The 27,154-nt window shown below is 40.7% G+C and overlaps 1 protein-coding gene across 1 annotated transcript in view; it reads left to right on the forward strand.

The window, feature by feature from the left end:
• The first annotated feature begins 226 nt into the window (after window positions 1-226).
• The window catches only part of LOC138031231 (uncharacterized), a 33,763-nt gene continuing 6,835 nt past the window's right edge, over window positions 227-27,154 (forward strand). Inside the window, exons 1-17 of the mRNA XM_068878909.1 lie at window positions 227-1,155; window positions 2,665-2,771; window positions 4,090-4,184; window positions 9,832-9,894; window positions 11,029-11,120; window positions 12,028-12,182; window positions 16,951-17,076; window positions 17,496-17,556; window positions 18,085-18,206; window positions 19,921-20,046; window positions 20,722-20,784; window positions 21,213-21,350; window positions 23,858-24,006; window positions 24,319-24,417; window positions 25,331-25,729; window positions 26,101-26,173; window positions 26,990-27,058. Of these exons, the coding sequence (XP_068735010.1) occupies window positions 348-1,155; window positions 2,665-2,771; window positions 4,090-4,184; window positions 9,832-9,894; window positions 11,029-11,120; window positions 12,028-12,182; window positions 16,951-17,076; window positions 17,496-17,556; window positions 18,085-18,206; window positions 19,921-20,046; window positions 20,722-20,784; window positions 21,213-21,350; window positions 23,858-24,006; window positions 24,319-24,417; window positions 25,331-25,729; window positions 26,101-26,173; window positions 26,990-27,058 (2,745 nt within the window). The 5' untranslated portion in view covers window positions 227-347. The remainder of the gene's footprint in view (window positions 1,156-2,664; window positions 2,772-4,089; window positions 4,185-9,831; window positions 9,895-11,028; window positions 11,121-12,027; window positions 12,183-16,950; window positions 17,077-17,495; window positions 17,557-18,084; window positions 18,207-19,920; window positions 20,047-20,721; window positions 20,785-21,212; window positions 21,351-23,857; window positions 24,007-24,318; window positions 24,418-25,330; window positions 25,730-26,100; window positions 26,174-26,989; window positions 27,059-27,154) is intronic.

Consider the following 27,154-nt stretch of genomic DNA (forward strand, 5'->3'; position numbering starts at 1 on the left):
CGAGCTTAATGGGTAAATATTTAAACAATTTTTTTGCATATCGGTGCGCTCCAAGATATTTCGTTTCCGATACTTGCTATTCGATCACAAATTGTGTTGCTTCAGGGTGTAATAATTCATAACAATTGTCTCCTCGTTGCATCAACACATCCACAATCAACTTGAAATTGACCCTCTTTGCAGACAACAAAAAATTGCTATGGAAACATGTCAAACACGCGCGTTCAACCAAATCATCTCCCTTGCTGAGACAACACGCTATGTTTAAATCATGTGTCGTTATGTCCAATCTGTGAATTTGTTTTGCCAGTATCATTCAGTGAACTACGCTGAGATTTTAACCCAAAATGTCTCTGAAACAATCGAAAGATTATCAGAATTATGAGGCGACAAAGGCTGAAAAAGTTAAGAAAAAAGCCGACGACTTTATGGCTGATGCACGGGCTGATGGCCGTTGGAGATCTAACCGGGAAGAAGAATTACATCGTGAGATTGAAACTGTGTCGTCAGAAAAAGCTAAGGGTTTGTTTGGAGATGAGAGAGAAAGGCGAGCTTGGCTCGTGGCGGTCAAAAAGTCCGTGGAACAAAGTATTCAATCGCAAGTTCGCGCGGCGTTAGGAACCCCGCCTGGAGAGAAGCGAAAGAAACTCCATGAGAAAAGATTAGCCGAAGAAAGGCAAAGACGACAATTAGAGATCAACATTGACGACAGACAACGCACTGCAGAACGCCGTGTTTATAACTATCCTTGTTTGCGTGATGACGATGGGCTGCTTCTTCAAAAACGTCAACAACATTTGCAAAAGTACGCTACAAGACGGTCGATGAGATTTGGTGACGGGAATTCAGTGACACCAAGTCGATTAGCCGTGGACTCCGACCTGTATTTAGATCCCCTTTCCAGTGAATTTAACAAAAAGTTTAGTATTTATACGCGTGCTGCCTTAGAAAATGCAGATCGTGACAGAGCACATATGAGTACAAGTTACAAAGCAAATGTTTACAAACGCTCACCAGGTTGTGTATGGCTCGACAACAATGGCGAACGGCATGAAATCGTGGGACCATTTTGGCCAAAAGACCACTTGCCGCGTTATTCATGTCAGAAACACATTCACTTTATTCCAGACTTTGTTGAACGGTTGAACACGGAAGGTAAGTGTGTGAACTAGACAGAAAATGAGAAATATATTTATTGTGTAACAATGATGCATCTTACATCTGCGTCTCGATCGTCTGTTTAACTCATCACTTTGCCCTCATTTTTTGGCAATTTATTTCACTCAACAGACAACCACTCTTCCATGCTATTTGGATGAATTTTGTGAGGTATAAATAAGATTAAAACCCGTTCCAATATTACGGGTCACGCGTATGCATGACATCGACATTAATTTTGTGTGCAAGACGATCGAATTTCAAATCCGTCGATATCATAAAATTATTAGATCGAACTTTCTCAATGATCGAGGAGTTGTAATGTTTGATTTTCCGCGCTTCTCAAATCTATTTTGGATAAAAATCATCGTAAAACTCTTGATGATTTTGCTTGCGTGTAGTTTTCGAGTGTTAATTATTTTTGTACAAACAACGCTTGTTTACACTTCCCATTGATGCCATCGCATGCTTTGTTTATTTTTCATGCTCTCTTTGCATGTAACTATAACTTCAAATGCAGGAACGATATCGCAGGTGAACGAAAGACCTTTTCTTTTTTCGAAAGTGGGAAAGCTTTTTTAAAGGGCAGTTTTACGTAATCGCAGGTTCCTCGGAGTTTAATGAAGCATATAATAGATGCAGCAATGGCAGATGCACTAAAATTAAAAACACGCTGAAAATGTGTTGAAAGATTGTTGAATGAACTTTTAAACTAATCTAAACTTTTCTTCAACATCGTTGAACATAAATTTTCCTTTCGTCCCGGGAAGTTTTGAAATTGAATACGTACAAATGTTACATAATTTATGTGCCTTGCCTAGAACAATGGAGTATCAAGTTGAGTCATTGAATCAATGAGTCATGAGTCAATGAGTTAGTGCAGTTATCCTAACCCATAGAATGAAAGCTAAAATCTCAGAGAGTGTTTAGGCCTAATCACTGAAACGAGGGCTTAGGCTTAATCAGTAAATTATTGCTATATTGACTGTGAGTCTCATGACTCATGACTCATTGACTCATTGACCGTTTGACTCAAATCATGGGACCTCAGAACAATCTGGCCTTTTGCTCCTTGTAGTGGTGGGCCTGTTTAGGAATATAATAAAACAAGGAACTTTACGAAAGACCACGGAAACAGAAGCGGCAATGCTACGAAGTTTAATCAGCAAAAAGTAAAAATGCTTTGCATGTGCGCTGGCTCTCTCCATTTTTTTTCTGTCATCTCCAAACACGCCAATGTTTATATTTCAAGTGACTCATCGTTGGCGTTAACTTTGCAGCATGCCAACTCCGGGGGTGGGGTAGGGGTGGAGGGTAGGGGGTGGAGGGGGAGGGATGATTAGGTCTGGGCTAGGGACCCCTAGTCAAGGCCCATGCAAAAATATGCAGGAAGCTTTGGCGATTTATCATTATGGGGGAAATGTACTCTATTTGGCTGGATACTTTATGCTCAAGGGGGAAAGAATATAATTACTTTTCTCGTACTGTCGTCTCTATGTTTTTCAGGGGACAACTCAAACACTGGAACCATGTTATTGGGGAATGAGCATGTCTTATATCCTCAAGTGTGGAGAGGAAACCTCACAGTTTACGAGAGACAGAATAAGGGGGAGGTATAACTGTTGTCTGAAACATGTAAACTAGGTTCCCAAAAGTATGTGCACTTTTGATCAGTTTACAGTCTCTTTCATGAATGTACCCTGTCCATTCAAACCTTAGCCTGCAAGCAGGCTCTTTGCAGGGCAAGAATGTGAGTTTTTGCCAAATCCCTGTAAAGAGAGCCTGTTTGTATGCTAATCAGAAGTGGTCAGACTTTTGGAATCTTTAAGCCCCAATATTTGTGATCCTGCAGCAGGGCAACACTGTACGTTTTTGAATATGTGATATTGTTGCTAATTCAACATAGTTCATATAGATGAACTGGTTACGAAAGTCTGGAAATTCAAAAAGCGAGAACAGTGACATTGTGGGTTCACACCTGAGTTTTGAGGAAATTAAATCAAAACTTTTGATTGCCTGTCTTTTACAAAAAGAGGTATAGTTTGTAAATGGTTAGGGACAAAACAGCGAACAAAAAAATAAAACAAAAAAAAAACTTGTCAAGTTTTATAACCATATTGTATTCATATATTACCTATACTTGCAGTGAGCTATAAATGGATTAAACTACATTTTGCCAGAAAAAAAAAATAGAACATTCTAACAGGTAGAATACAGCTATTACAAAAATTACAAGCCCGTCAGGATAGACAAAGAATTCACAATGGTTAAGTGGTTTTCAACAAACTGGGCAAACCTGCCGACACAATTGAGTTGCATTCTAATAAAATCCAATGAAAATAGATGTTGTTACAGGGGCGGATCTAGGAGGGGGGTGCAGGGGTGCACACCCCCACCCCCCCGTTCCTGTGGTATTCTGCAAAAAAAAAAAAACCTCACCAGTCAGCTGCCCATTTCTTTAACCCTTTCAGCCCCGATAGTGCCAAATGGCACTTATAGATCTTACTCTGTCTAACGCCAGACGATTTTACTCGTCAATGGGGAACCCCTTGGGGCTTAAAGGGTTAAGCTAACAGCGTGAAAAAACTATGTCCCCGTTTAACCCTTTCAGCCCTGATAGTGCCAAATGGCACTTATAGATTTTACTCTGTCTAACGCCAGACGATTTTACTCGTCAATGGAGAACCCCTCGGGGCTTAAAGGGTTAATTGGTGCACCACCCTCTAAGAAAAATCCTGGATCCACCCCTGTGTTAAGAGTTGTTACTTAATTTCCCGCAAACACATTGCTGAGCTGTATCTACAGGTGTCTTACATAGATTTTAATTTGCAATGGACTGGAGATTTCCAGAATATGCCAAGTATATTTTGTCACTTAAATAAACAGGGATACCATTGAAATACATAGTACTTTCTTCTATTTATTACACAGGCAAATCACAGCCTTGTTGTGCCTGCTGGTTGTGCTCCTTGTCTGACATTTGAATCTCGTTTTGAGTGTGGAAACTTAAAGCAAGCCAAACGCATGTAAGTAAAAACTGTTTTCTCTTGGAATCAAGAAAATGCAGAGAAGTTCAGAAAAACATAGCATTTATTTGCTACTGTGCACATTTAGTTAGTACACCAGACAAATTGCAGTGCAGCGCAAGTTGCGATGTGATTTTCTGGGGGAAAATATGATGGTGCACCACAGGTAAAGTAAGTATACAACAATACAATACAATACAATACAACTTTATTTCACTACGCTAGCCACACACAACAAAAGCTGGTTTCCAGGTGGGGCGTAGGTAAACACGTTACAATAAAGTATATATGTATATTTAAAATAGAAGTATATTACATAGAATCAGTGCGATCCAGTAGAAGGCATGGAGGGCGAGGAGGTAAGTTTGCGTTTGAAATCAGAAAGCGATTTTGCGGTCTTTGCCTCATAGGAAAGATTATTCCAGAGCATTGCACCACTATACTTAAAGCTGTGCTACAAAAAATTTGTGTATGGCCTTGGAAGTGCTAGATCAGTCTCGATATTCCTAAGATTGTAATTTATGTTAGTATCATTCAGCTTTACAAAGGAGTTACTCAGTTGGGGGGCAGATAGATCATTGAGGATTTTATAAATAAGGGTAGCCTTTGTATGGAAGCACCTGGTTTCAAGGGTTTTTCATTTCAGGTTATTCAACACATCTGTGGACCTAACATCATATGAAGAGCCTGTAATAACCCCTCCCGCACGATTTTGAATTTTTTGTAATTTATCTTTCAGTTGCTTAGCACATGTATCCCACAGGGGTGAGCAGTAATCAAAATAAGGTTGAATGAGTGATCTGTATAAAGTTACGAGGGTGCAGAGGGGGACAAAAGGCTTAATTCTTCTCAAAGCACCTATGCCAGCACATGCGTTTTTACATATATACTCAATATGAGTTTCAAATGTAAGCTTTTCATCCAGTAGAACTCCCAAACATTTGTTAGAGGTTACGCGTGAAACCAAATTATTATCAATGGAGATTACATTAGGTAAATCTCCAGATTTAGTGTTCAAATTATATGTTGACCCAACAACCATTAACTTAGTTTTGAGAGGGTGGAATTGGAGCTTATTAACAGTGAGCCAGTCGCTTAGATTTTTTAAATCAGAATTTATATTATTGGCAAGTGCGCCAATATCAAAACCAGAGGTAAAGATTTGATTATCGTCTGCATATAAACAGGGGGTAGTGAATTTTAAACAATTTGGTAAATCATTTATGTAGATAAGGAAAAGGAGAGGGCCAAGAATAGGGCCTTGGGGAACTCCACAGAGTAAGTTACTTTGAGAAGATAAGCAACCATTTATTAAACATTATTGTTGTCGGGCAGTAAGATAAGACTTGAACCACATCAATTCTCAATCAGCGACTCCATAAAACTTACCTTTCTCTAGTAAAATCGAATGATCAACTGAGTCGAAGGCCTTACGAATATCGAGAAAAACTACACCTGTCAATTTTCCCTTATCCATATTATCAGACCAATCATCGCACATTTGAATCAACGCCGAGACAGTCGAGTGGAGAGGGCGGAAACCAGACTGGAATTTAGAGAGAACAGAATTAACTTTCAAATAGTGATAAAGCTGTTGAAAAACTTCTTTCTCGAAAACTTTTCTAATTATTGGCAGGATTGAAATGGGTCTATAATTTCCCATATCACGACGGTCATTGGCTTTATAGACCGGGCACACACGCGCATTTTTCCAGTCATCAATAAAAATTCCAGAGGAAAGTGACAAAGTAAATATAAAAGTCAAAGATGGAGCAATTATACTAGACGCGATTTTAAGGACCTTGACAGGAATCTTATTAAGGCCAGTGCCTTTCGACACCTTTAAGTTTTTTAGCGTAAGCGCGACATTTTCCACTGGTACATTAGAGAATCGAGAGGCTGGAAAACTATTCTGAATGTTGCTGAGATATGTGTTAACGCTATTGGCGGACCTTTTCGTTGATTCAGCGGCCAAAGTTGGTCCTATGTTTACAAAAAAATCATTAAATGACTCGGAAATATCTTTATCGTCAGAAACAATTTTATCGTTAACAAGAATCAGGGGCACCCAACGAATCTGTTCCTCACGTTGTTTGTTCTCCAGAGGAATCTTACTGGCTGGCAAAAATACAGGTGTTTCGATGAGCTGGCTGGGAAATTTTGTTATTGATAGAGGCTTTGCCTGGGAATTACTGACTTTTTCTAGCATTTCAACCCGAGCTGGCTGTAGAAACTCTGAAGACTGAGGACGACTGAAAAAAACAAAAGAAAAAAAAAAAAGAACCCCTTCCCTCTCCCACAGAGTAGTCACAAACATACAACGGCTGGTCAGAGTGATTGGGCTTGCGGAAAAAACCAGTTTTGTCGCTTTTGTTCGGTCGTTTTGGATCGAGGGATTTGAAAGCGCGCGGAATTCCTGGCTGGGAAATAAATTTGATCAGCTGGCTGGGAAACCAACCAATTTTATCTAGCTGGTTGGGAAATTTCTTGTGTGTCTTGCTGGGAAAAAGGAACAGATAATGTTTTCCCAGCAACACAGAAAAACACCTGAAAATGCCTTAATAACATTTATTTTCATTAACTGGGGTATAATAATACATTTTACAACAAATTGGTCGTTGGGTGTCCCTGAAGAATATCATTGACAGGGGAAGATTTATTACCTTTGCCAGTAAGTGAATTTATTAATTTCCAGCCCGCCTTAGGGTCAGTAGCCTTGGACGCGTCGATTTTCAGGCGAAAGTAGTCAGATTTCGCTTTACGCATCATAGAATTTACCTTATTCCTGGCAGATTGATAAAGTATCCAGTGGTTGTGCGAGCCGTAATTTTCTTTATGTCAAACGTGAGCCATACATTCGAAAAAGCCAACCTATGATTTAATCTGAGTTCATTTGCTTTGATTTGATTTCTGTGCAATATCCCCATTAGTTTAGCGCTAAATACAGTTTGACACTTAAATAAGTTCATCATCATCATCATCGTTATTATTATTACGATGTTTACGTTTGATCGGAATAACTTGCTCAGTAACCGGTAAGCTCTCCATCTCAGGTATTGCGATTACCGCGCACCGGTAGTTCAGTTGGTTAAGCACCGGGCTGCTGGGCGGGAGGTCGTGAGTTGGACTCCGGCCGGACCAACACTGAGGAGAAAGTGTTGCCTTTGTAATGATATCTGGAAATGGTTAGACTCTAGTCTTCTCGGATAAGGACGATAAACCGTAGACCCGTCTCACAACCCTTCAATGTTCATAACCTTGTGGGATATAAAGGAACCCACACACTTGTTGCAAGAGTAGGGCATGGATTTCCCGGTGTTGTGGTCTGTCTTCTGTGGTGTATCATGGTTGGGTGTGTAAAATGCTCGGAGATACTTGCTACGATATGCGGGAGAGTAGGAACGATGGCCGCGATATGTAAATTTCACGAAAGTTATTTTTAGGTCGGAACTCTGTTTCCCGAGACGTTCGCGACTATTAAAGAAGACGTCATATGAATTTATCTGGCAATGTGCAATGGCTTTCGGAGTTGTATTCTTCACCCAACAAGCCATTCGATTCACTAGAAATTGTAGAGTCTATCTCCAACTCCATGGTATTGGACAAGATAAACGAATCTCGTTGCTTCTGAAACTCGTTTTCGTCAACAAACCGCACTTCCACTCGGATTACCATTTTGAATTATCTAACTTTGCGGACGTCTCGGGAAACATACTTCCGTTTCTTGACATCTAAAAATAACTTGACTGAAATTAACATATCCCAAGGGCTAGGCTGGGAGACTCCCTCTCTGTCTCCTTAATTTTCTCTTGGTTACATCAAGCTACTCTAAAATCTGAGGGTAAATAGAGGATATTACATGGCCGCGCGGAGATACGAAATTTCTCTTCGGGTGTTGAAAAATATTTCTCCAAGCGGCCATGTAATATTTTATTTATTATATAAACACCAATGAAATACTAAATCATTCACGAAAGGCATCGAAAGGGGCGATTTTCATATGTAACCATAGCAACAGTGATCTTTTCACGTGTGAAAATAACTCTAAGAAAAGCTGTCCCCAATACAGATATGTTACTTTTTTTCTCAATGCGCAAGCGGGCGGAATTCTGCGAATCCTGCAATCTGATTGGCTCTGAGAACGGGCGGAATTTTTCTATCTTGCCTGCCAACTCGGGTGGAATTTTCGCCCACGTTGCGTGAGCTTGTGTGCGTGAGCTTTTGTTAGGACCAAAAATAGATTTTTTGAAGCCTCTTAAATGTTTTCAAAAGTAAACAGTGTTGCTGTACAAATTAATAAATATTGCCCGCGGCCCTAGGCCGTACTCGAGACCTCAGGCACAGTTTTTCCCGTACGGACCGACCAAGGCCGGCGAATAACATATATTTTTTATATGACAAGATGATATATGCGAGTGACGGCGTCTCCTTGAGCAAGACATCTTTCGAGTTTTCTGAAGAATTAGTCTCTTGCAAATTTCTGTATTAAAAAAGTTCAGCTACCACTTAATTTTCGGGAAACAAAATAGTAAGCTAGGCATTTCGAGGGTGGTTATTTTCTCCGAGCGATTTCTGAAAGGAAGATTATATTTCCTTAAATAAACGAAATTCGCACAGATCGCGTTCTTCAGGCCGCTAAAATATATCTTTAGAGAATCTTTATCCATTACAAGAAACTAGGAAAATGTTTGCTATGGCCTTCTTATTGAATTTTTCCGTTCGGTTTCTCTGGCTCGCCACCGACAACAGCATTGACCAGAAAGAGCTAACGTCATCAAAGGAAATCTTTGACGTCATCTGTTTCCATTAATGTTCCAACCTTATCTTATAGCGATATTTCTCGTACGTCACATATTGTCATTAATGTGCCAACCAGAAGGTAATTGGCTGTTGAAACAATAACTTCTTTTGTTTCGTGGATGGCAAATATCAATATCAAAGGAAATGTGACGTCAATGTTCGTAAACAAGAAATATCGCTATTGGCTGTACAAACGTTTTTGTTATTTAAGTGCTACTATGACAAAAAAATCAATTATTTTTCTTTGGATTTCAAAAAATATGTTAATTCTAAAACACTAAGTGACGCAAATTTTAAGCCTTGATTTCAACAAGACATCTGTTTATTTTAACCGGAATTTTCCCATTTAATGGTCCGCCATTACTAACTATAAAATCTTGAGAGAGCTGGATCAAGGAGAAAATGACGTCAAAGACTCACAAATTTAATAATACAATGGGTATGTACACGGCTGAATTAATATGCGGCACGAGATTTTCGGACTTGAAAACTCGTGTTTTGCGAATATAATAAGCTGCATTTAGACGCTGAAATTTTTAGCTAGTTAGGAAGCGACGTCTTTTTTCCCAGATCTAACCTTTGAGGTTTGAACGTGACTAATACAGAAATCCAAAACTTGCACTCAAAGTAAACAGCCTTTGGAAAAAAATCAAAGCTCAAAATTTTACCAGTCAGGTGTTAAGCAAACATGCTTTCAAAATCTGAAGAAACAAGGAGGTGAAATTTTGATCATAGTAGCACTTTAAATTTTTCTAACCAATGGAACAAAAGAACACTTTGTTTTGAAACAGGCTGTTATCTTCCCTATTATCTTATGTCTTATTTCTTTTTTATTGCTAACTTTTAGTGGCAGTTTTGAGTACGACCTGGTGGTGAGTTCTGATCTTTACACCAATCGACACATGCAATGGTGAGAATTAATTATTATTAATTATTACTCATTTCTTGTCATTAAAAGAGAGGTATTCATATATGCAAGGGCGTAGCTTGGGGAGGGGGGGGGGGAGGTCCTGGGGTGCTCGTGAACCTCCTTTGTAAGCATTTTTTTAAGCAGGCAGCCTACAGTATTTAGGTTGCGAAAACGCCACAATCTGTTGAGTACTCTCTTTGACACAGTGTGACCACCCCCCCCCTCCCTCCCCCTCCCTCCCCTTTGAAAAATCCTGGCTACACCCCTGATATGAGATATTGCCTGAGTGCCGAGACCCTGTTAAAAATAGGAGAACATACGATCTTATTCAAGTTATATGGGAAGCAAGCAAATAGGCCATTTCCGAGTTCATGTCTGCCTCCTTTTCAAAGCGAGTCTAAGTGCGAAGTTTTTGTAATGGTAATTAGTTCTACTTTACATATGAATATAAACTAATTTTCATAACAAAAACTTCGCACTTAGACTCGCTTTGAAGATGAGGTAGGCTTGAACTCGGAAATGGCCTATTAAGGCAAGCTCTACTATGTAGATTTAGCCATCGGCTCCTGGCAAAGCCTAAAAGCGGAGTTCCCGGGCTATTTATAGAAGTTAACCTGGCTTGAGCCTGCGATCTAATCGACGCCAGTGCCTGGTCAGCGATCAACTTAAAAAAAAGCTGACCTCGATGTGCTCTAAACTTGAGCCTGCAATATGATTACGTGATACTGGTCACATTGGCATACATGGAGGGGTGGACGGTCGTACGGTGACCAAAACCAAGTTTTCTCGCACAGATGGGTTACCACATTTTCTTACCCAGTCATCCTTGCGTTTAGTCAATTAAGCTCCCTTTTCTGTAATATACATCTAAAAGAAAGCGGTTTGCGACTGATTTTCGTAAAACGGAACGAAAGTACCGGTAATAACCAATTGTGGCAGGCACAAGCAGCGCGATGGACCAATCAGAATTGTGTAACCTTGTAAGTGCATGGGAAAATACGAGCTGTGTTAGCCATGATTGGCTTTGATTTTTCTTCTCGTTGGTTGAAAAAGTGTTGCCATAATTTTTAGCCTATCACTAATCCTACCAATCGCATCCCAACTGAGTAAAACATTTTCCTCTTCTCATTGTAGGTATTATTTTCGAGTTCAAAATATGGTCCCTGGTGTCACTTACAAGTTTAACATCATTAATCTGCTCAAGAATGACAGCTTATACAATTATGGTAGGTGTCAACCAACAGAACATGCAAAGAATATTTTTTTTTACCACAATTGCTTGTAATCTCGTTATCTGATTGGCTAATTTGCCATTGTAGATAAGAGTCTAGACAACGCTGCTCGCGTCATGCTCGCGTCAATTTGTCACGAAAGGTAATAGCCAACCAGGAACGCTCATTTTGGGAAATAAACCAATCATATTGCGAGAAAGTTATAGCCAACACTTGCTACGCTTTCTTTGTGTCATGATTTTGGTCACGCTCTGAAATAAACACTTTCTTTGGCGTCGAACATTAATAAGAGTACAGACAACGCTGAACCACTTTCGATTTGTCAAATGGACTATATTTACGTGTCTGTTGACCACTCAGCTTACAGATTCGACTACTTATTCGATTGACTGACAACACACTTTCTCTTACCTCAGTGTGGCCCAGTGGTTTGTGCGCATGCCTCGAGATCCGGAGATCCCGGGTTAGAGACCCGCTCTAACCACTCGTTGAATTTGATCCTGGTAGTCCCTGGTTCAACTTCCCAGCTGCACTTGTAAATAGCCAACTGGTTTGCCTCCGGCCAGTTGGGATTCTTAACAGTTGTTGTTGTTCTGTTCCATCGTTTCGTTGTGTTTCATTGGCCCTGAAAAGCCCCTATGGGGAGCGGTCAATTAAGTACATGTATGTATGTAAAATACGACTTAATCTAAAAGAACATTCCTTCTTGTGACTACACTCACCCTGGTGATCAAATTCCACCAAGCTACAGACGTCATGAAAGATTGGCGGACAAAGTCTCATGTTTTTTAAACAAAATTCCCTTCCCCATGCAACAGGAAACTTTAAAGGCAAAAACTAATTTGAGTATATGCTTGAGTATATTCTAGCGGTGTCAAATAATTGGTATTTCCTTTCTCAGGAATGAAGCCTCTGCTTTACTCAGAACGCGAGGCAAAGGACAAAGGACTGGGATGGAAAAGAGCTGGATCAAGTATTAGTTATTACAAGACATCGTTGTACAAAAATCTTTTACTGAATCGCGAAATCGTCTACCACACGCTCACGTTTCACATGGTAAGTTGCGTAAGAACCAGAAGCTCATGACCCTGAAGCGTTTAACTTGGGGCTATTTGAGTTTAAAAATTTCCTTATTTGGATGTAACGTAGCTCTGGCATTTTCCCGCGCGTGCCGCTTCGATCTTATTGTTGCCGATATCTGGGCATAAAATAATTGGTGTCCTAAAATCCTCGGGAGCTTTGTTCCATGGAATAGAGTTGCAAGTTACACGCTTCAAGGTCATTCATGTGGTTCTGGTAAGAACCTAATGCGACTTAATCTTCTTCCTTTTTTTTTTCACATACAACTTCTCCCACTTTCTATGTGGGGCCAACATTCCTCTCGGTGGTCAATCGTCTCCACTTGCCCCTGAAATCTACACGTAGTTAGATGCACGCAGAATTTTGACATCCAACACGAAGTGTACCTTTCAGGCTAAGCATTTTGCTACCTATTTCTAACAATGCATAAGGTAAGTATAAATGTTCGCGTTATTTCTTGAAGAGAACAAATGAAGCGGTTCATCTCTACTTGAGCACTGAAGTCTTGGGCACACTTTGTGATATCAATTGTCTGCATTTCCAGACACGAGTTATGTTGAACTTAGAGCGAAGTGCACTGAAGAGAGTACTACGTGACGCTTATCAAAACCGTCCTGCATCTAGTTTCGTGCATTCCTGGACATATCTGGGGATCTTTCCCGATGTTATCTATGGCGCGTTTTTAGTGTCAAAATACAAATATGCAGTTCAAACGTTCAGTTCAGCAATTCAAACGTTCAGTTTGGAAATTCAAACCCCGGCTCAGTTCGGCAATTCAAACATTCAGTTCGGCAATTCAAAACATTCAGTTCGGCAATTCCAACCTTCAGTTCTTCAATTCAAACCCTCAATTTGGTAATTCCAACTTTCAGTTCTTCAATTCAAACCCTCAATTTGGTAATTCCAACCTTCAGTTCTTCAATTCAAACCCTCAATTTGGTAATTCCAACCTTCAGTTCTTCAATTCAAACCCTCAATTTGGTAATTCCAACCTTCAGTTCTTCAATTCAAACCCTCAATTTGGTAATTCCAACCTTCAGTTCTTCAATTCAAACCCTCAATTTGGTAATTCCAACTTTCAGTTCTTCAATTCAAACCCTCAATTTGGTAATTCCAACCTTCAGTTCTTCAATTCAAACCCTCAATTTGGTAATTCCAACTTTCAGTTCTTCAATTCAAACCCTCAATTTGGTAATTCCAACTTTCAGTTCTTCAATTCAAACCCTCAATTTGGTAATTCCAACTTTCAGTTCTTCAATTCAAACCCTCAATTTGGTAATTCCAACTTTCAGTTCTTCAATTCAAACCCTCAATTTGGTAATTCCAACCTTCAGTTCTTCAATTCAAACCCTCAATTTGGTAATTCCAACTTTCAGTTCTTCAATTCAAACCTTCAAAATTCAAACATGCATGCTATTCAAACTTTTCCTTTCCTATTTGCCATTATATATTCAATTGATCTGAAGGTTTGAAACAACTGAAATGAATGTTTGAATGCGCTCTTTCAAAGTGGTTTCTTTCTTCTTCTCGGTGGTCAATCGTCTCCACTTGCCCCTGAAATCTACACGTAGTTAGATGCACGCAGAATTTTGACATCCAACACGAAGTGTACCTTTCAGTCTAAGCATTTTGCTACCTATTTCTAACAATGCATAAGGTAAGTATAAATGTTCGCGTTATTTCTTGAAGAGAACAAATGAAGCGGTTCATCTCTTCTTGAGCACTGGAGTCTTGGGCACACTTTGTGATATCAATTGTCTGCATTTCCAGACACGAGTTATGTTGAACTTAGAGCGAAGTGCACTGAAGAGAGTACTACGTGACGCTTATCAAAACCGTCCTGCATCTAGTTTCGTGCATTCCTGGACATATCTGGGGATCTTTCCCGATGTTATCTATGGCGCGTTTTTAGTGTCAAAATACAAATATGCAGTTCAAACGTTCAGTTCAGCAATTCAAACGTTCAGTTTGGAAATTCAAACCCCGGCTCAGTTCGGCAATTCAAACATTCAGTTCGGCAATTCAAAACATTCAGTTCGGCAATTCCAACCTTCAGTTCTTCAATTCAAACCCTCAATTTGGTAATTCCAACTTTCAGTTCTTCAATTCAAACCCTCAATTTGGTAATTCCAACCTTCAGTTCTTCAATTCAAACCCTCAATTTGGTAATTCCAACCTTCAGTTCTTCAATTCAAACCCTCAATTTGGTAATTCCAACCTTCAGTTCTTCAATTCAAACCCTCAATTTGGTAATTCCAACCTTCAGTTCTTCAATTCAAACCCTCAATTTGGTAATTCCAACTTTCAGTTCTTCAATTCAAACCCTCAATTTGGTAATTCCAACCTTCAGTTCTTCAATTCAAACCCTCAATTTGGTAATTCCAACTTTCAGTTCTTCAATTCAAACCCTCAATTTGGTAATTCCAACTTTCAGTTCTTCAATTCAAACCCTCAATTTGGTAATTCCAACTTTCAGTTCTTCAATTCAAACCCTCAATTTGGTAATTCCAACTTTCAGTTCTTCAATTCAAACCCTCAATTTGGTAATTCCAACCTTCAGTTCTTCAATTCAAACCCTCAATTTGGTAATTCCAACTTTCAGTTCTTCAATTCAAACCTTCAAAATTCAAACATGCATGCTATTCAAACTTTTCCTTTCCTATTTGCCATTATATATTCAATTGATCTGAAGGTTTGAAACAACTGAAATGAATGTTTGAATTGTTGAATTTCCAAACTGAAGAATAGCTAAATTGAATGTTTGAATTGCCGAATACATGTTTGAATTTTGACACTAAAAACTCGCCATAGTTATCCAGCCACCTCTGTCTTTGCCTTCCTCTTCCTCTCTCTTCGTTCACTTCCATAGCCTGTTCCAGGCTCTCAGATAGTCGAGAAAACGAAAAGAACTGCGTGTGAAAAGCGAGTGGGGGCTTGGGTCGAGGCGAGGCGGGAGAGCCTGTAAGCGTCTCTTTAAATTCTTCATTCTGCCCACTTTGCAAATAACCTTTCGCATGTCAAAATGTCAATGTCAAAGTGTTGAAAAAGGGCGGCATTGTGTGGTCCCACGCGAGTTCAAGCGCGATTCTTTTATTGTTGTTCAGAGGTGAGGCATTAATTCTCACTTGTGCGAGTATGTTAGCCAGAATTTAAGGCACTTTTAGGAAAATAACTTTACAAGCGAACGAAGGCATTGTCAAAGCAACCGGGAAACGAGTTTCAAGGAAATCACCGACGGGAGATTTAGCAAATTCGACCAAAAGACACGACCAGTTCGAAAGCTGCGAGTTCCCGACGCTCTGTTGACTTTTTCAAGGAAAACAGAAACCCGACCATTGAAGTTTCTGGCCTAGATGATAAGATGATCTCATCAATAAACTTCAGCTCTGATGCAACAGAACAACCGATAATGAATGTGAAAGATTGATATTTCATGTGGATGGGTTCAATTGCATTTGCAGTATACAGACACGTAGCCATCACCTTCGCTTCCTGAAGTCGCTTGATCTGTTAAAGCTTTGAGACATACAACGGAAATACAAGCCTGTTTTCGGCAAATTTTTGCGCTCTTTCAAAGTGGTTTCTTCTTTTTGCTCTCATTTTTTCGAAGGCGATGAAGGCAGAAATTTAATTGACCCTAGCTGGTGAATTCGAATACGCAGCCAGGTATTTGCATAAGAAAGAATAACAAAATATTGTATTTTTCTCGTTCGTCAGAGTTTTCAGAGAGCGCCGTTGAATGCTAACAATTATGGCGTGCATGGGACATAATAGTTGTGTCAAATGCGAACTATATATCGTACCCGGTGATGCTATATTTTAAGCGGTGTGGAGAGATGTCGTATCACAACATTGAAGCGCTTTCGCAACGCGCGGCAGTAACTGAAAATTTATGCTTTTACCAAAACCAGTTGGAAGCATTGCAAACGGATCGTTTTTTCGACTTACTGAAGTCGAACAGACACAACTTTTGCTCGAATCTGAGGGCTTGTACGTTTGGGAATACTTTAAGACACTCGGCGACAGATTCGTGCTCCGCGCGTGAATCAAAATGATGACGAAAGTGTTGATGTAAACTGTCAAAATTGACCAATCAGAGGGTATACCAGGAGCTGGTATACCGGAATGAAGAATTTGAAGAGGTGCTTACAGGCTCTCCCGCCTCGCCTCGACCCAAGCCCCCACTCGCTTTTCACACGCAGTCGACTATCTGAGAGCCTGGAACAGGCTACCACTTCCATTGCTATCAGTTGTTATCACTCATACAACGCTCGTCTGGCCATACCATGACAATCTTCTCTCCTGTATTTTCCTCGATACCCAGTGACTTTCACTGTTCCTCTCATTCTGTAGATCCGGAATGAAATCTTATCTTATACGAGATCTAATATGACTGTTCGGCAGAAATGAAGATGCCACAGGCTTACCAACGTGCACGTGTGTGTGCGTGCGTGCGTGCGTGCGTGTGTATGGTGTAGCCTGGAATTTAATTTAGGTTTCGTAACTGAAGATGAGTGGCCGTAGAGGGAAAATACTCGCCTTCGCGAATGTATCCCATGTTCGACTTTTTATGACTTGGGGATGAATGAGGGTCGAGTTTCGTTGTGTTCTTTGCCGTCCCGAAGGGGTTTTCGCGGAGAACTCTAGTTTTTCTCTTGACAGCTCAAAAGCAAGCATTTGATTTTAAAACTTGTAGACGAAAGTTTGGAGATGCTTTCTGATGGTGATTTTCATTGCTTTTCAGGAATTCCCGCACGAGGGTGACACGTGTTATCTTGCACATTGTTATCCATATTCATACACTGACCTTGAGTTATACTTGCGAACACTAATGGACAATCGGAAGACAGCTCAGTATGTCCAGAGAGAGGTAACTAAATTTTATTGGAAAATTTTCAATTTTACTCGTGCACGTGTCTTACTTATGTGTTTACATTTGAGCTTTTACCATTATTTTATTACGGTTTTTTCTTGGCTTTCACAAAAAGTGACACAAGTAGCCATTTTTTTCAAAGTAAAACAAACTAAAAGCTTCAAATTTGCGAGCCTGTGGACTCAAACACTCCTTTGTTCCGGAAGCCCACGACCTAAGTCAGCACATTAATGATAGGTGACGTGGAAGGCATATTGGCTAAACTTGTAACAACAACCAAAGTTCTCATGTATCCACGAGGGTCATATCCTAGAATCGTTTAACACTTTTTTGTCACTTCGGTGTATTCTAGCTGTATCCTATCTCTGTCTAGTCTCTATTGGTAACTAAGCGTGTTACTTTTGTCCTTTTAACAGGTGTTGTGTAAGACCATAGCTGGCAATAATTGCTATGCATTAACTATCACTTCTTCCCAAGGTGAGACAAGCAACGCTACGGCTGATTTAGACTGGAAACGCAAGCATAAATGTTGCCAGTAAAATCCGTTCTCAGGTTGAATCCGTTTTTACGTAGGTTGAATTGGTGATTCTCATTTTACCTAGCGAAGCGGTGTGACCAGCTCTAACAGGGATATTTTTCCTCCATGAAACAGGCCATGGGCTCGCGTTTGCTGTGAGAATCTTTTGTCCCCTAAAGATCGTGCACGAAAGAAAAAAAAGTATAGTAAATCACCATAATGTTTGCTTTTTCCCCCAAACTAATACCAGAAACCCATAAGAGTTGAAACGTGTAACACGCGTTCACAGCTTCCGAATATTCAGTGCGAACTGATTGGTTGAATGTTTCAGTGCTAAGTACCATATTTGGAAACCCCTCGCTCTTGTTGTTCCAAATATGGTACTTAGCATATTGAATATTCAGAAGCTTGTTTCCCAGCGCACAAGGGGCCGTTACACGTTTCAACCCTTATGGGTTTCTGCTAATACTTAATGCCCATTTTTCCAGTACCGGAAAATGAGAAGCTGGGTGTCGTTATCAGCGCCAGAGTTCACCCTGGGGAAACTAATGCCAGTTGGATGATGAAAGGAATGCTGGACTTCCTGACAAGCGGACATCATATTGCAGAGGTTAGAATTACTTTCTAATTTCTGATACAACTGAGAGCATTAAAAGGCCGCGGGATTAAGAAGTTGTATTTGAAATCTGCTCGCAAGAAAACGTCGAAAGTAACCAAGTGATGTTTCTTGCCGAGCCTACCCGCGTAGAGTAACAAGGCCTTGCTTTCGGGTGATGACCCGCTGTCTGAAGCCGACCTTGAGTCGGTAGAAAGAGACCTCTTGTTCGACAGCAGTTTATTCTGTGATCCTCCACTGCGTGATCGTGGGACCGTCGTGACCTGCCGACCCTTGATGGTTAGGAAACGAGTGCGTATGACAGCATTTATAGGTTTTGCCGCTGAGAGCGCGAGCTTCTCGTAGCAACCGACTTGCAATGACCTGTGATGACCTTCCCTTGTACAGAGTCGCGGTCGGAATGGTTGAGCACCAGCCGAACTTAGGGCAAATCCCCCGCAACCCTTGTCGGTAAGCTCCAGTGGGCAGCTGGACTCAACTGCTCCCCTTTACTGGGCCCTTCAGCTTGGCTGCTGTGGGTTGTGAGCCTGAAGTGCACCCTGCCGGTGTGTGGTATCGTCAGTGGGTAGTGGCCAGCTGCGACCCGCAGATAAGTCGCTGACTAAGGTGCTCCCAAGATATGCTTGATCGTGTGAGATTTGGCAGAAAACGGAAAGGGCAGCCGGAACACCCGGCACTTTAGGGCGTGCGTGCAGTTTCTTAGAGCTCTGAATCTAGAATGTGCGCTGGACTTACAATTCTGATTTCCCAGATGCAAGTCTCACTCTAACCAACTGCTGGAGTTGTCTCTGAGTGGGTTATTCACAGCGCACCTCCTCAGCTGCGCTTGTAGATAACCAACTGATCTCCCGCTCAACAGTTGGGATTAAGATGAAAATGTAGTATGCAGGAGGCCTATGATAAGAACTACCGAGTTACCAGCAATACAGGCTACCATCGTTGTTAATTTCAATATTATCATTATCATAGTCATTAGAGTGGTTTTCAATTGGCCGTTCCGAAATTCAGCAGGGAACTTGGGCGAGTTTCAAATTTTAACTAATCGATAAACTGACACTACCACATGAAAGATCATGTTGAGATTGGTCATTTGGCCAAGTATGGTGCTTTTAGGGTGAACAGAGACCAAGTTATGGACCTTGAAACATGGTTCAAAATCCATACAGGGGTTTCTAATTTTGATACAGCGTCACCCCTAAAACCATATAAACTGTTAAAATTTTTATGATTTCCGTGATACTCTTTAGAATGGGCAAACATAGCGATTTTCATCGCAACTTCTTTCAAATTGTAGGTACATGACGGGATTTTACAGTTGTCACTGAACTGATAAAAAAAAGTTAGAGTTTATATGGTTTTGGGGGACGCTTTGTCAAATGGATTATGCAATTTTTGCATAACTGTCGAGAATTCTCCTATTTCCCCTTCGTGTTTAGATGAGGCTATGGAAACACGGAAACCGTCCTCTATTGCTTAAATGGTTGGAAAAATGGCGCGAAATATTGGGGTGCATTACATATTGAAAAACCAATTCTATCACTGTTTTTGTACTAAGCTGCCTTTAGTACCTCACTGAAAAATGTATTCCTGAAACGTTGAATTATAACTAATGGGGTTACGTGAATAGTGCCGGTTATCGTTTGCAGTGAATTACTTTTTTGAATATTTTTTTTACCTCACTTGTGTGTCTTGATTAATTTATACACAGAAACTTCGACGCAAGTTTGTGTTCAAATTAGTTCCAATGTTGAATCCCGATGGTGTGATTGTGGGAAACTACAGAACGAACCTTGCTGCTAGAGACTTGAACAGAACATACAAAGACCCAAAGAAGGTGTGTGAGTTATTTTCTACTCCTATAGGCATCCTTAATTTGTGGTGTCACGAAACTTTTAGGATTTTTGGGGGTGTCACACAACGTCATCGGGCAAGGCTCAAGAGGGACGATGGGGTCTCGATACGGGTGTAGGGGAGTATTGAGAAGGAAGTTTCTTCAACGTTTATGTGAAATTAAATTTTGCGTCATTAAAGCTTGAATAACGCCGTCTCTCTATATCTAGAATCTTTCTCTTGTCACTTAGAGGCGCCGTTTTTCTGCGGGACGGCGATATGAGTATGACGATTTTGATGTTCTGCCAGTCGTGCTGATTTCTTTACCCAAGTAAAAGACAACGCCCACGGGAGACCTGGATAAAGGGGAAAAAGACACCCTTAGGGGACTCAGCGTTCCTCTCGCCGCAGCTTTCAGGCTTGCGGCTAATCTTAGGCTTCACCTTCCTGTGTAAGTTTGTAAAGTAACTAAAAGAAAGCATCTCCCCTACGAGTTTCAAAGCGGGGTGAAAGAGAACAGGGGCCCCAGATCACCATGCAGTCCGAAATCTTCGTTGCGTCTGCTCTCAATCGAATAACTCGTGCTCGCTAACAAAATAATTCCAGCCCTTTTCGCAACCTAGCGTAATGGTTTGTTATTTCAGATAATAATATTTCACTCCTTGCTTTTTCCTTAAAGGAAAGTTTTCCAACCGTATGGCACATGAAGAACATGTTGGAAGCTTTCAAAAAAGATCACCAGGTAAGGGGGTTAAAATATGATCAAGGATAATCCACCGCGCACCGATGACTCAGTTGGTTGAGCACCGGGCTGCCATGCGGGAGGTCGTGAGTTCAACTCCAGCCGGACCAACACTCAGGGTCTTTAAATAACTGAGGAGAAAGTGCTGCCTTTGTAATTACATCTGCAAATGGTTAGACTTTCAAGTCTTCTTGGTAAGGACTGTAAACCGGAGATCACTTCAATGCGGTTTGAACGATAGGAGATGTTAATTGATCAGGGATCACTTATAGCGGAGGCTGCTATATGATTAAAAATAAATGTACATCAAGCATCTATATAGCAACTATTCAGGTACCCAAGTGAAATACAATTTAGTTCTTAGCTATAAAAGATCAGTGATCAAGAAATATTTGTTCTCGAAGTGAGTGGATATTGTTTCATTTTAGGTCATCATTTACTGTGATTTACACGGTCACAGTCGAAAACCCAATGTCTTCATGTACGGGTGCACGGCAGATCCCAAGATGGCGTCCATGAGTGACTTCTTAGAAGAGCGATTGTTCCCATGGATGATGTCACAAAAGGTAATACTATTAATAGGCCATTTTACACTTGCTTGCTTAGCGACCTAGCCAATGAATGGCTGCGAGGCTGCCGGTGACCTTGTAATTGATACAGCCCCCTTTTTTATCATGTAAAATGCGTTGTTGTAATTCTAATTAGTCCGTATTGACATTACAAAAGCACGAAAGTTTGTATCAAATCAGGGTCACCGGCAGCCTCGCTTCCATTCTTACGCTAGGTAACTTAGCTACTTCTGTAAAATGGTCTATTTAGCGGTCTGTGACTGGTTTGATTTTGCTTTACTAGATGAAATAATTGGCTTAAAAATCTCGTGCCAAATTTTAATCCAATCAGAGACAAAGTAAAACTATCTCGCACACTTATGTCCAGGAATGCAAGAAATTAGATGCAAACCAGAAGCTCGTGACCTTAAAGCGTTTAACCTCCGGTTCAGAGCTGGGGTTTTTTGAGATTAAAAGTTTCCTTACTTGGATGAAACGTGATTTTGTTCCAAGGAAAAGAGTTGCAAGTTACACGCTTCAAAATCATGTGCTTCTGATGCAAGCTCAAAGTGTCCCTTGAAGTCTAAGCATTTGCTAAGGCAAGGGTAAAGGTTATCGTTATTTTTAATTTTGGGTAAATGCAGCAGTTAATCTTTACTTCAAGAGCAGCATTTGGGGGACACTTTGTGATGTAGTATATTGTCTGTATTCCGAGACACGAGTGATGTCGAAGTTGGCGAGAAGAGCAACGGGACACTTCGTGACGCTTATTGAAATCCGCGTGCATATAATATCCCATTTCCGAGTTGCTGCATGTCTCAGTTTCAAAGCGAGTCCTGGTGCACAACCATTGACGTGCAAATGAGTTGCGTATTCTTATGCAATTCAAACTCATTTCCCTGACAATAGTTGAGCACCAAGACTCATTTCGAAACCGAGACAAACAGCAACTCGGAAATGGCCCATTATTTGCATTCTTAGACCCAGAAATGCTCTCCACGGGGTGGATAGCGCTATCCACTGTATAACTCAAAGTGGTTTTGCTAGTGCTTACCCGCTGAATAGTGATTTATCCATCGTTTGAACATTCGAGGCCTGGACATATCTGGTCTCACACGTACCTTTTTTCCCTCGTTTTTGGCCGGTTTCGTGTAATTGTTTTGTGTCGTGATTGGCATATTTGATTGTGTGTCCGTCTGTTGTGATTGGCCAAAGTTATTCATTGTATATTCAGTGGTTTGGCAGCAGACGAAATTTCTCTTCTAGTGTTGAAAAATATTTCAACACTCGAAGAGAAATTTCGTCTGTCCAAGCGGCCATGTAATATTCTATTTATTATATAAACACCAATGAAAGACTAAGTCATTTCACGAAAGGCATCGAAAGGCGCGATTTTCATATGTAAGCATAGCAACAGTGATCTTTTCCTTTGCGTGTGAAGATACTACAATTGTCAGTTAAGTATGACACTAGGGAAAATTGGTGACAAATTTTCAGCGTTAAAGTTACCATGTTGCCAAAGCAACCTCCTTCGTTTCTAAGTGTAACTTTTAGGGCCTTGACGTCACGAGCCATGAGCCTGCCAAAATCTACAAATGGTAACTGCTAAATTCAAACTGGCGATCGTTACCAGTTAAATGACGTCAAACCCCGAAAAGTTACCCTTGGAAACGAAGCAAGTTGCCCTTGACAACATGGTAACTTAAACGATGAAACTTGGTCACCAAACAACCCTAGTGTCATACTCAACTGACAATGGTAGTAGGGAGCTTTAGCAACGACAACGGCGACGGCAACGAGAACGTCACAAATTTGCATATTTAGTGGGCAAAAACAATAGCTTTGCACGCCCTGCACGTGCGTTTTTCATTTTTGTCCATTTCTTTGCCGTCGTCAGCAAAGCAAGAACGTGAAATTGCCAAGTTTGAGGTGTTATGGAGAACGTCAGCACCTGGAGAAAAATTTTCATTTTTCTCCCCTAAATTAAGCGCCGCTCGTAACGGTTTCATTCCTGAGGGACTGAAACACCTTTGTCATATTAAAAGGCTTGGAATAGTCGCGAAGTGATCGCAATAACGTGAATTTATGTTTTTACATGACGTTCTCGTTGCCGTTCCCGTCGTCGTTGCTAAAGCTCCCTAGTATCATGTTTTCGCGCGAAAGCTCACTTGGTATTTCATTCGTGATTATATAATAAATTGCTTTATTTCACGAAAACCTTTATCATAAAATTTCCTTGGAAGAATCTCTGTGGGAGTAGTTGTTGTAATGCAATTTTTTCCTTGATTAAATTTTATCCTCTGTTGTTTCAATCTCATTATCGTACATTATTATACCCAAGAAAAATGGAAAGATAAAATTTAAACCAAGTATAAATTTGAATCACAACATAATAACGAATGTGGTTCGGAGTAAGGATTGTTAAAAAGATGCCCTCCCCTCCCCTCCCTCAGAGGGCAAAATCGTACTCGCACACTAATGGAAATTTAATGTCTAATAACAATTTGTTTTGTTCTTGCTGCAAGGCTCCCGATAAGTTCTCGTTCAGTGGATGTAAGTTTCGAGTACGCAAGTGCAAGGAATCAACTGCGCGCGTGGTGATGTGGCGGCAAATGGGAATCGCCAATAGCTTCACCATGGAGGCTACTTTCTGTGGCGCAAACTTTGGTGACATGTGAGTATAAAAGCTTTGATTGTTTTTGGTTAAAGATAACGAAGGCGTTCCTCGTTTGAGTTTGGGGTGGATTAAGGGGTTAGATTGGTCGAATCTTTGCTGTCTCCTTATTAGCCGAATAGGAGGGAGGTAAAGTAAGAGTTGAGAGAGTGTGGATTGCGTTTCACGGCGAACAAATGGTTGGACATTACGCTCAGTTGGCAGGCGTTCGAAAGGGGGAGGGGATTGGGCACGAAGAACTTCAAACGCGCGGGAGCGCCAAGGGGATAAAGTTCACCGGGTGTACTTATCTTACATTTTTACATTAACAAGGGAGAAAGGAAGACACTTTCATGTGGGTGACTTTGAGGAGATGGGTCGCCATTTCTGTGAGGTGTTGTTGGAATACTCTGAAGCAAAGACAGGCAATCGGTAAGAAACATTCATTTCGTGTATACCATCGTGGAGTCATACACCTTTTTCTAAAATGGCCAATTTTTTATTTTAGTATTCTTTTGTTTTCTTGCAAATTAGCCCTTGTTCACTCGTTCAAGGTTAAATATTCTTTTGAATTTTAAGTTTAAGAACGAGGCAAAAAAGGCTAATTTGCAAGCAAACAAACGAATACCAGAATGGCGGCCATTTTGGAATAAAGGGTATAACTCGCTATAAGGATTTCTTTTATTTTCTACGCACTTTGAACAGAAACAAAGCACATATGGTGGCGGATTAAAAATTTATCGCCTCTCTTCCAATTGGTCGTACTTTTCGGAAGAAGTACTTTGAACAGCAATGTTCAAAACAGATCTTAACATAGCGCCACAGGTATCCCACGTTAATAGCAATTGAGCAACGTGGTCCCGTTTAAAGGGAAACGGTCACGAGAAGCGCATGCGCTAGCGTCTTGTGAAAACTTGAAAAGTGTTAGGTTAACTTTTTTCAAGTTGAATCGACAAATTCAAAATGGTGTCCACTGGGGAGGGCCATGGTGGACAAAGGAGAAACTCCGGCGAATACACGTGACTCACGCGTGAATCCATGATGACGGCTAGAATTTTCCGTGGGCTCGAGAGCAAACAAACTCGAGCATGCGCAGCTCATGACAGTGCTCCTTTAAGCCTGGATTTTGCTTCTTGGCAACTCCTTACTTTGCGTGGGAGATTCATTGATCTTTCTCCTGAAATATCTTTCTATTATGTTCGCATGTCCAACGTACGACTTTTGTTGTTCTCAAACATACTTTCACCTCTCACGGGATAAAAACGAGCGCGCGCATTGACTAGCTCTCCAAGACGATCTGTCGCTTAGGAAATGAACTTCACTGTTTTCCATTCTTACGATACAGGAGCGAAATGACCCAGGCGTTTGTCGAATTAGCCTGTAAGATGACACGCGATATTCTGCGACAAACGCTGGGAAATTATCACCTCAAGAATCTCTCAGACAACGAGTCAGCCTTCGCAACGAGAGACGAAAAATCAGAGGAGCGCGAAGGTCACAGAACCGATGCTCCATCTGAAGAAAACCAAGAAGTCAGCAACAGATCTGGCGACATTGGCATCAAAGCCTTTTCCCCCTCCGGTGGTAAATCGGTGAATTTTATGGATGTGCGTGTCGAAGGCGCGTTAAAGAAAGAAGACGTTGAAGTGGAGCTTTCTGTGAAAAGTGTACATGCCGACTCCTTCAATGGCTGCCTTAAAATACTGGAGAGCTTAAATCTCGTGGACTGCTTCGACGAATCAGAGTAAGAAAAGTACAAACGAATTGTGTGTAATGTAGTTTGAGATAATCTTCGAAGTAATTTCTTAGCTTCGTTACCTTTGAAAACCATGTCATCACCGCTACCACGACCTTGGGTGGACTGTCACTAGTGAGAATCATGACGTCAACGAACTATCTAGTCACCCCTTAATAAGCGTGACTAGTGCCAGTCTGTGACAAATTTGACCAATACAAACGTCTCCGACTGAATATACCGAATGAATTTCCGTAATTTATTTACAAACCCATGTGCAAATAAAGTTGTTATTTACAGTTCAGTTGTCTTTAGTATGCGTCTGTTAGAATAGCTTTAACAAGAATGTTGACACTACAGTTTTCTTTTGGTAAATTAAGTTCCAGTGACTCAGATAGTGATGGTGATGACACGGACAACAACGAAGATGACCTGGATCCAAGTGGTAACCCGGTAAGGTCTCTGATTGGTTACTCAGAAGTAGCGATGTGACTTATGCTGATTTTTCAATTATTCATGATAGATGAAGCCAAAATCAAAGTCATATCTTTAGCCAATCACGACGGACAAGTGAGTCAATCATAGCACAACAAACTATACGCATCCTTCCGTTATGCGCGGGAAAAGGCCGTTGTTTTTACAGTAGAAGTGCACTTCTCGCATAAAAGCTGATGGTGACGTCAATCGTGCGTCTGTCCTCTAATAGATCATAGGCAAGAACCAATCAAAATGCGAGAATAGATTGGGTTATTCTATAAATCAAGCTGGTTGTCAGGCATTTCAATTTAATAATTAGAAAGTAACCACTGAAACGAAACATAATTTGCTTACACACAGAAGGACAGGATTTGAACCCAGCTCAATACATTTGAAAACCGCTCTTTCAAAAATAATAATACCAAAACAAATAAAGAAAATAATTAGAAGCAGTTTTCGGTTGTGTCGAAAAAGTTCACTCTTCTTTCTTTGGATTTGCATCTCCTACAGCTAGCGGCCAAATAATTTCGCGCCATTTTCGCAACCAATCAGAGGGAGGAGCATTTTTGACTTTTCTGTGCATTTTCCCGCGCTTTTGCATTGATTTTGCATTGCCTCCAAAGAACTGACGATTTATCTCGTGCCCTCTTCTCAACCAATCAGAAGCAAAAGCAATTGTGACTTTCGCTTTTATTTTCCTGTCCAAAGCACTGGCTACATACGTCGGAATGCCTAGTCTGTGAGACTTTTAGAATCTGTTGAAGCTACATCTTTCGGCGTTTTTGTTTCTAGAGCGAAAGAAAGAGAAAGAAAAAGAAGAAGAAAAAGAAAAAACCTAAATCCTGGTGGGACACGTTGTCGGTAAGACTTGTTAAACAAAAAAAGTTAGAATTGTCTACGTTAAGCGAACTCATATTACTCTCTGGAGAATTTTTTGTTCGATTGTTGACCACAACC

This window comes from Montipora capricornis, chromosome 14, assembly GCF_036669925.1.
Source record: "Montipora capricornis isolate CH-2021 chromosome 14, ASM3666992v2, whole genome shotgun sequence".
Lineage (NCBI taxonomy): Eukaryota > Metazoa > Cnidaria > Anthozoa > Scleractinia > Acroporidae > Montipora > Montipora capricornis.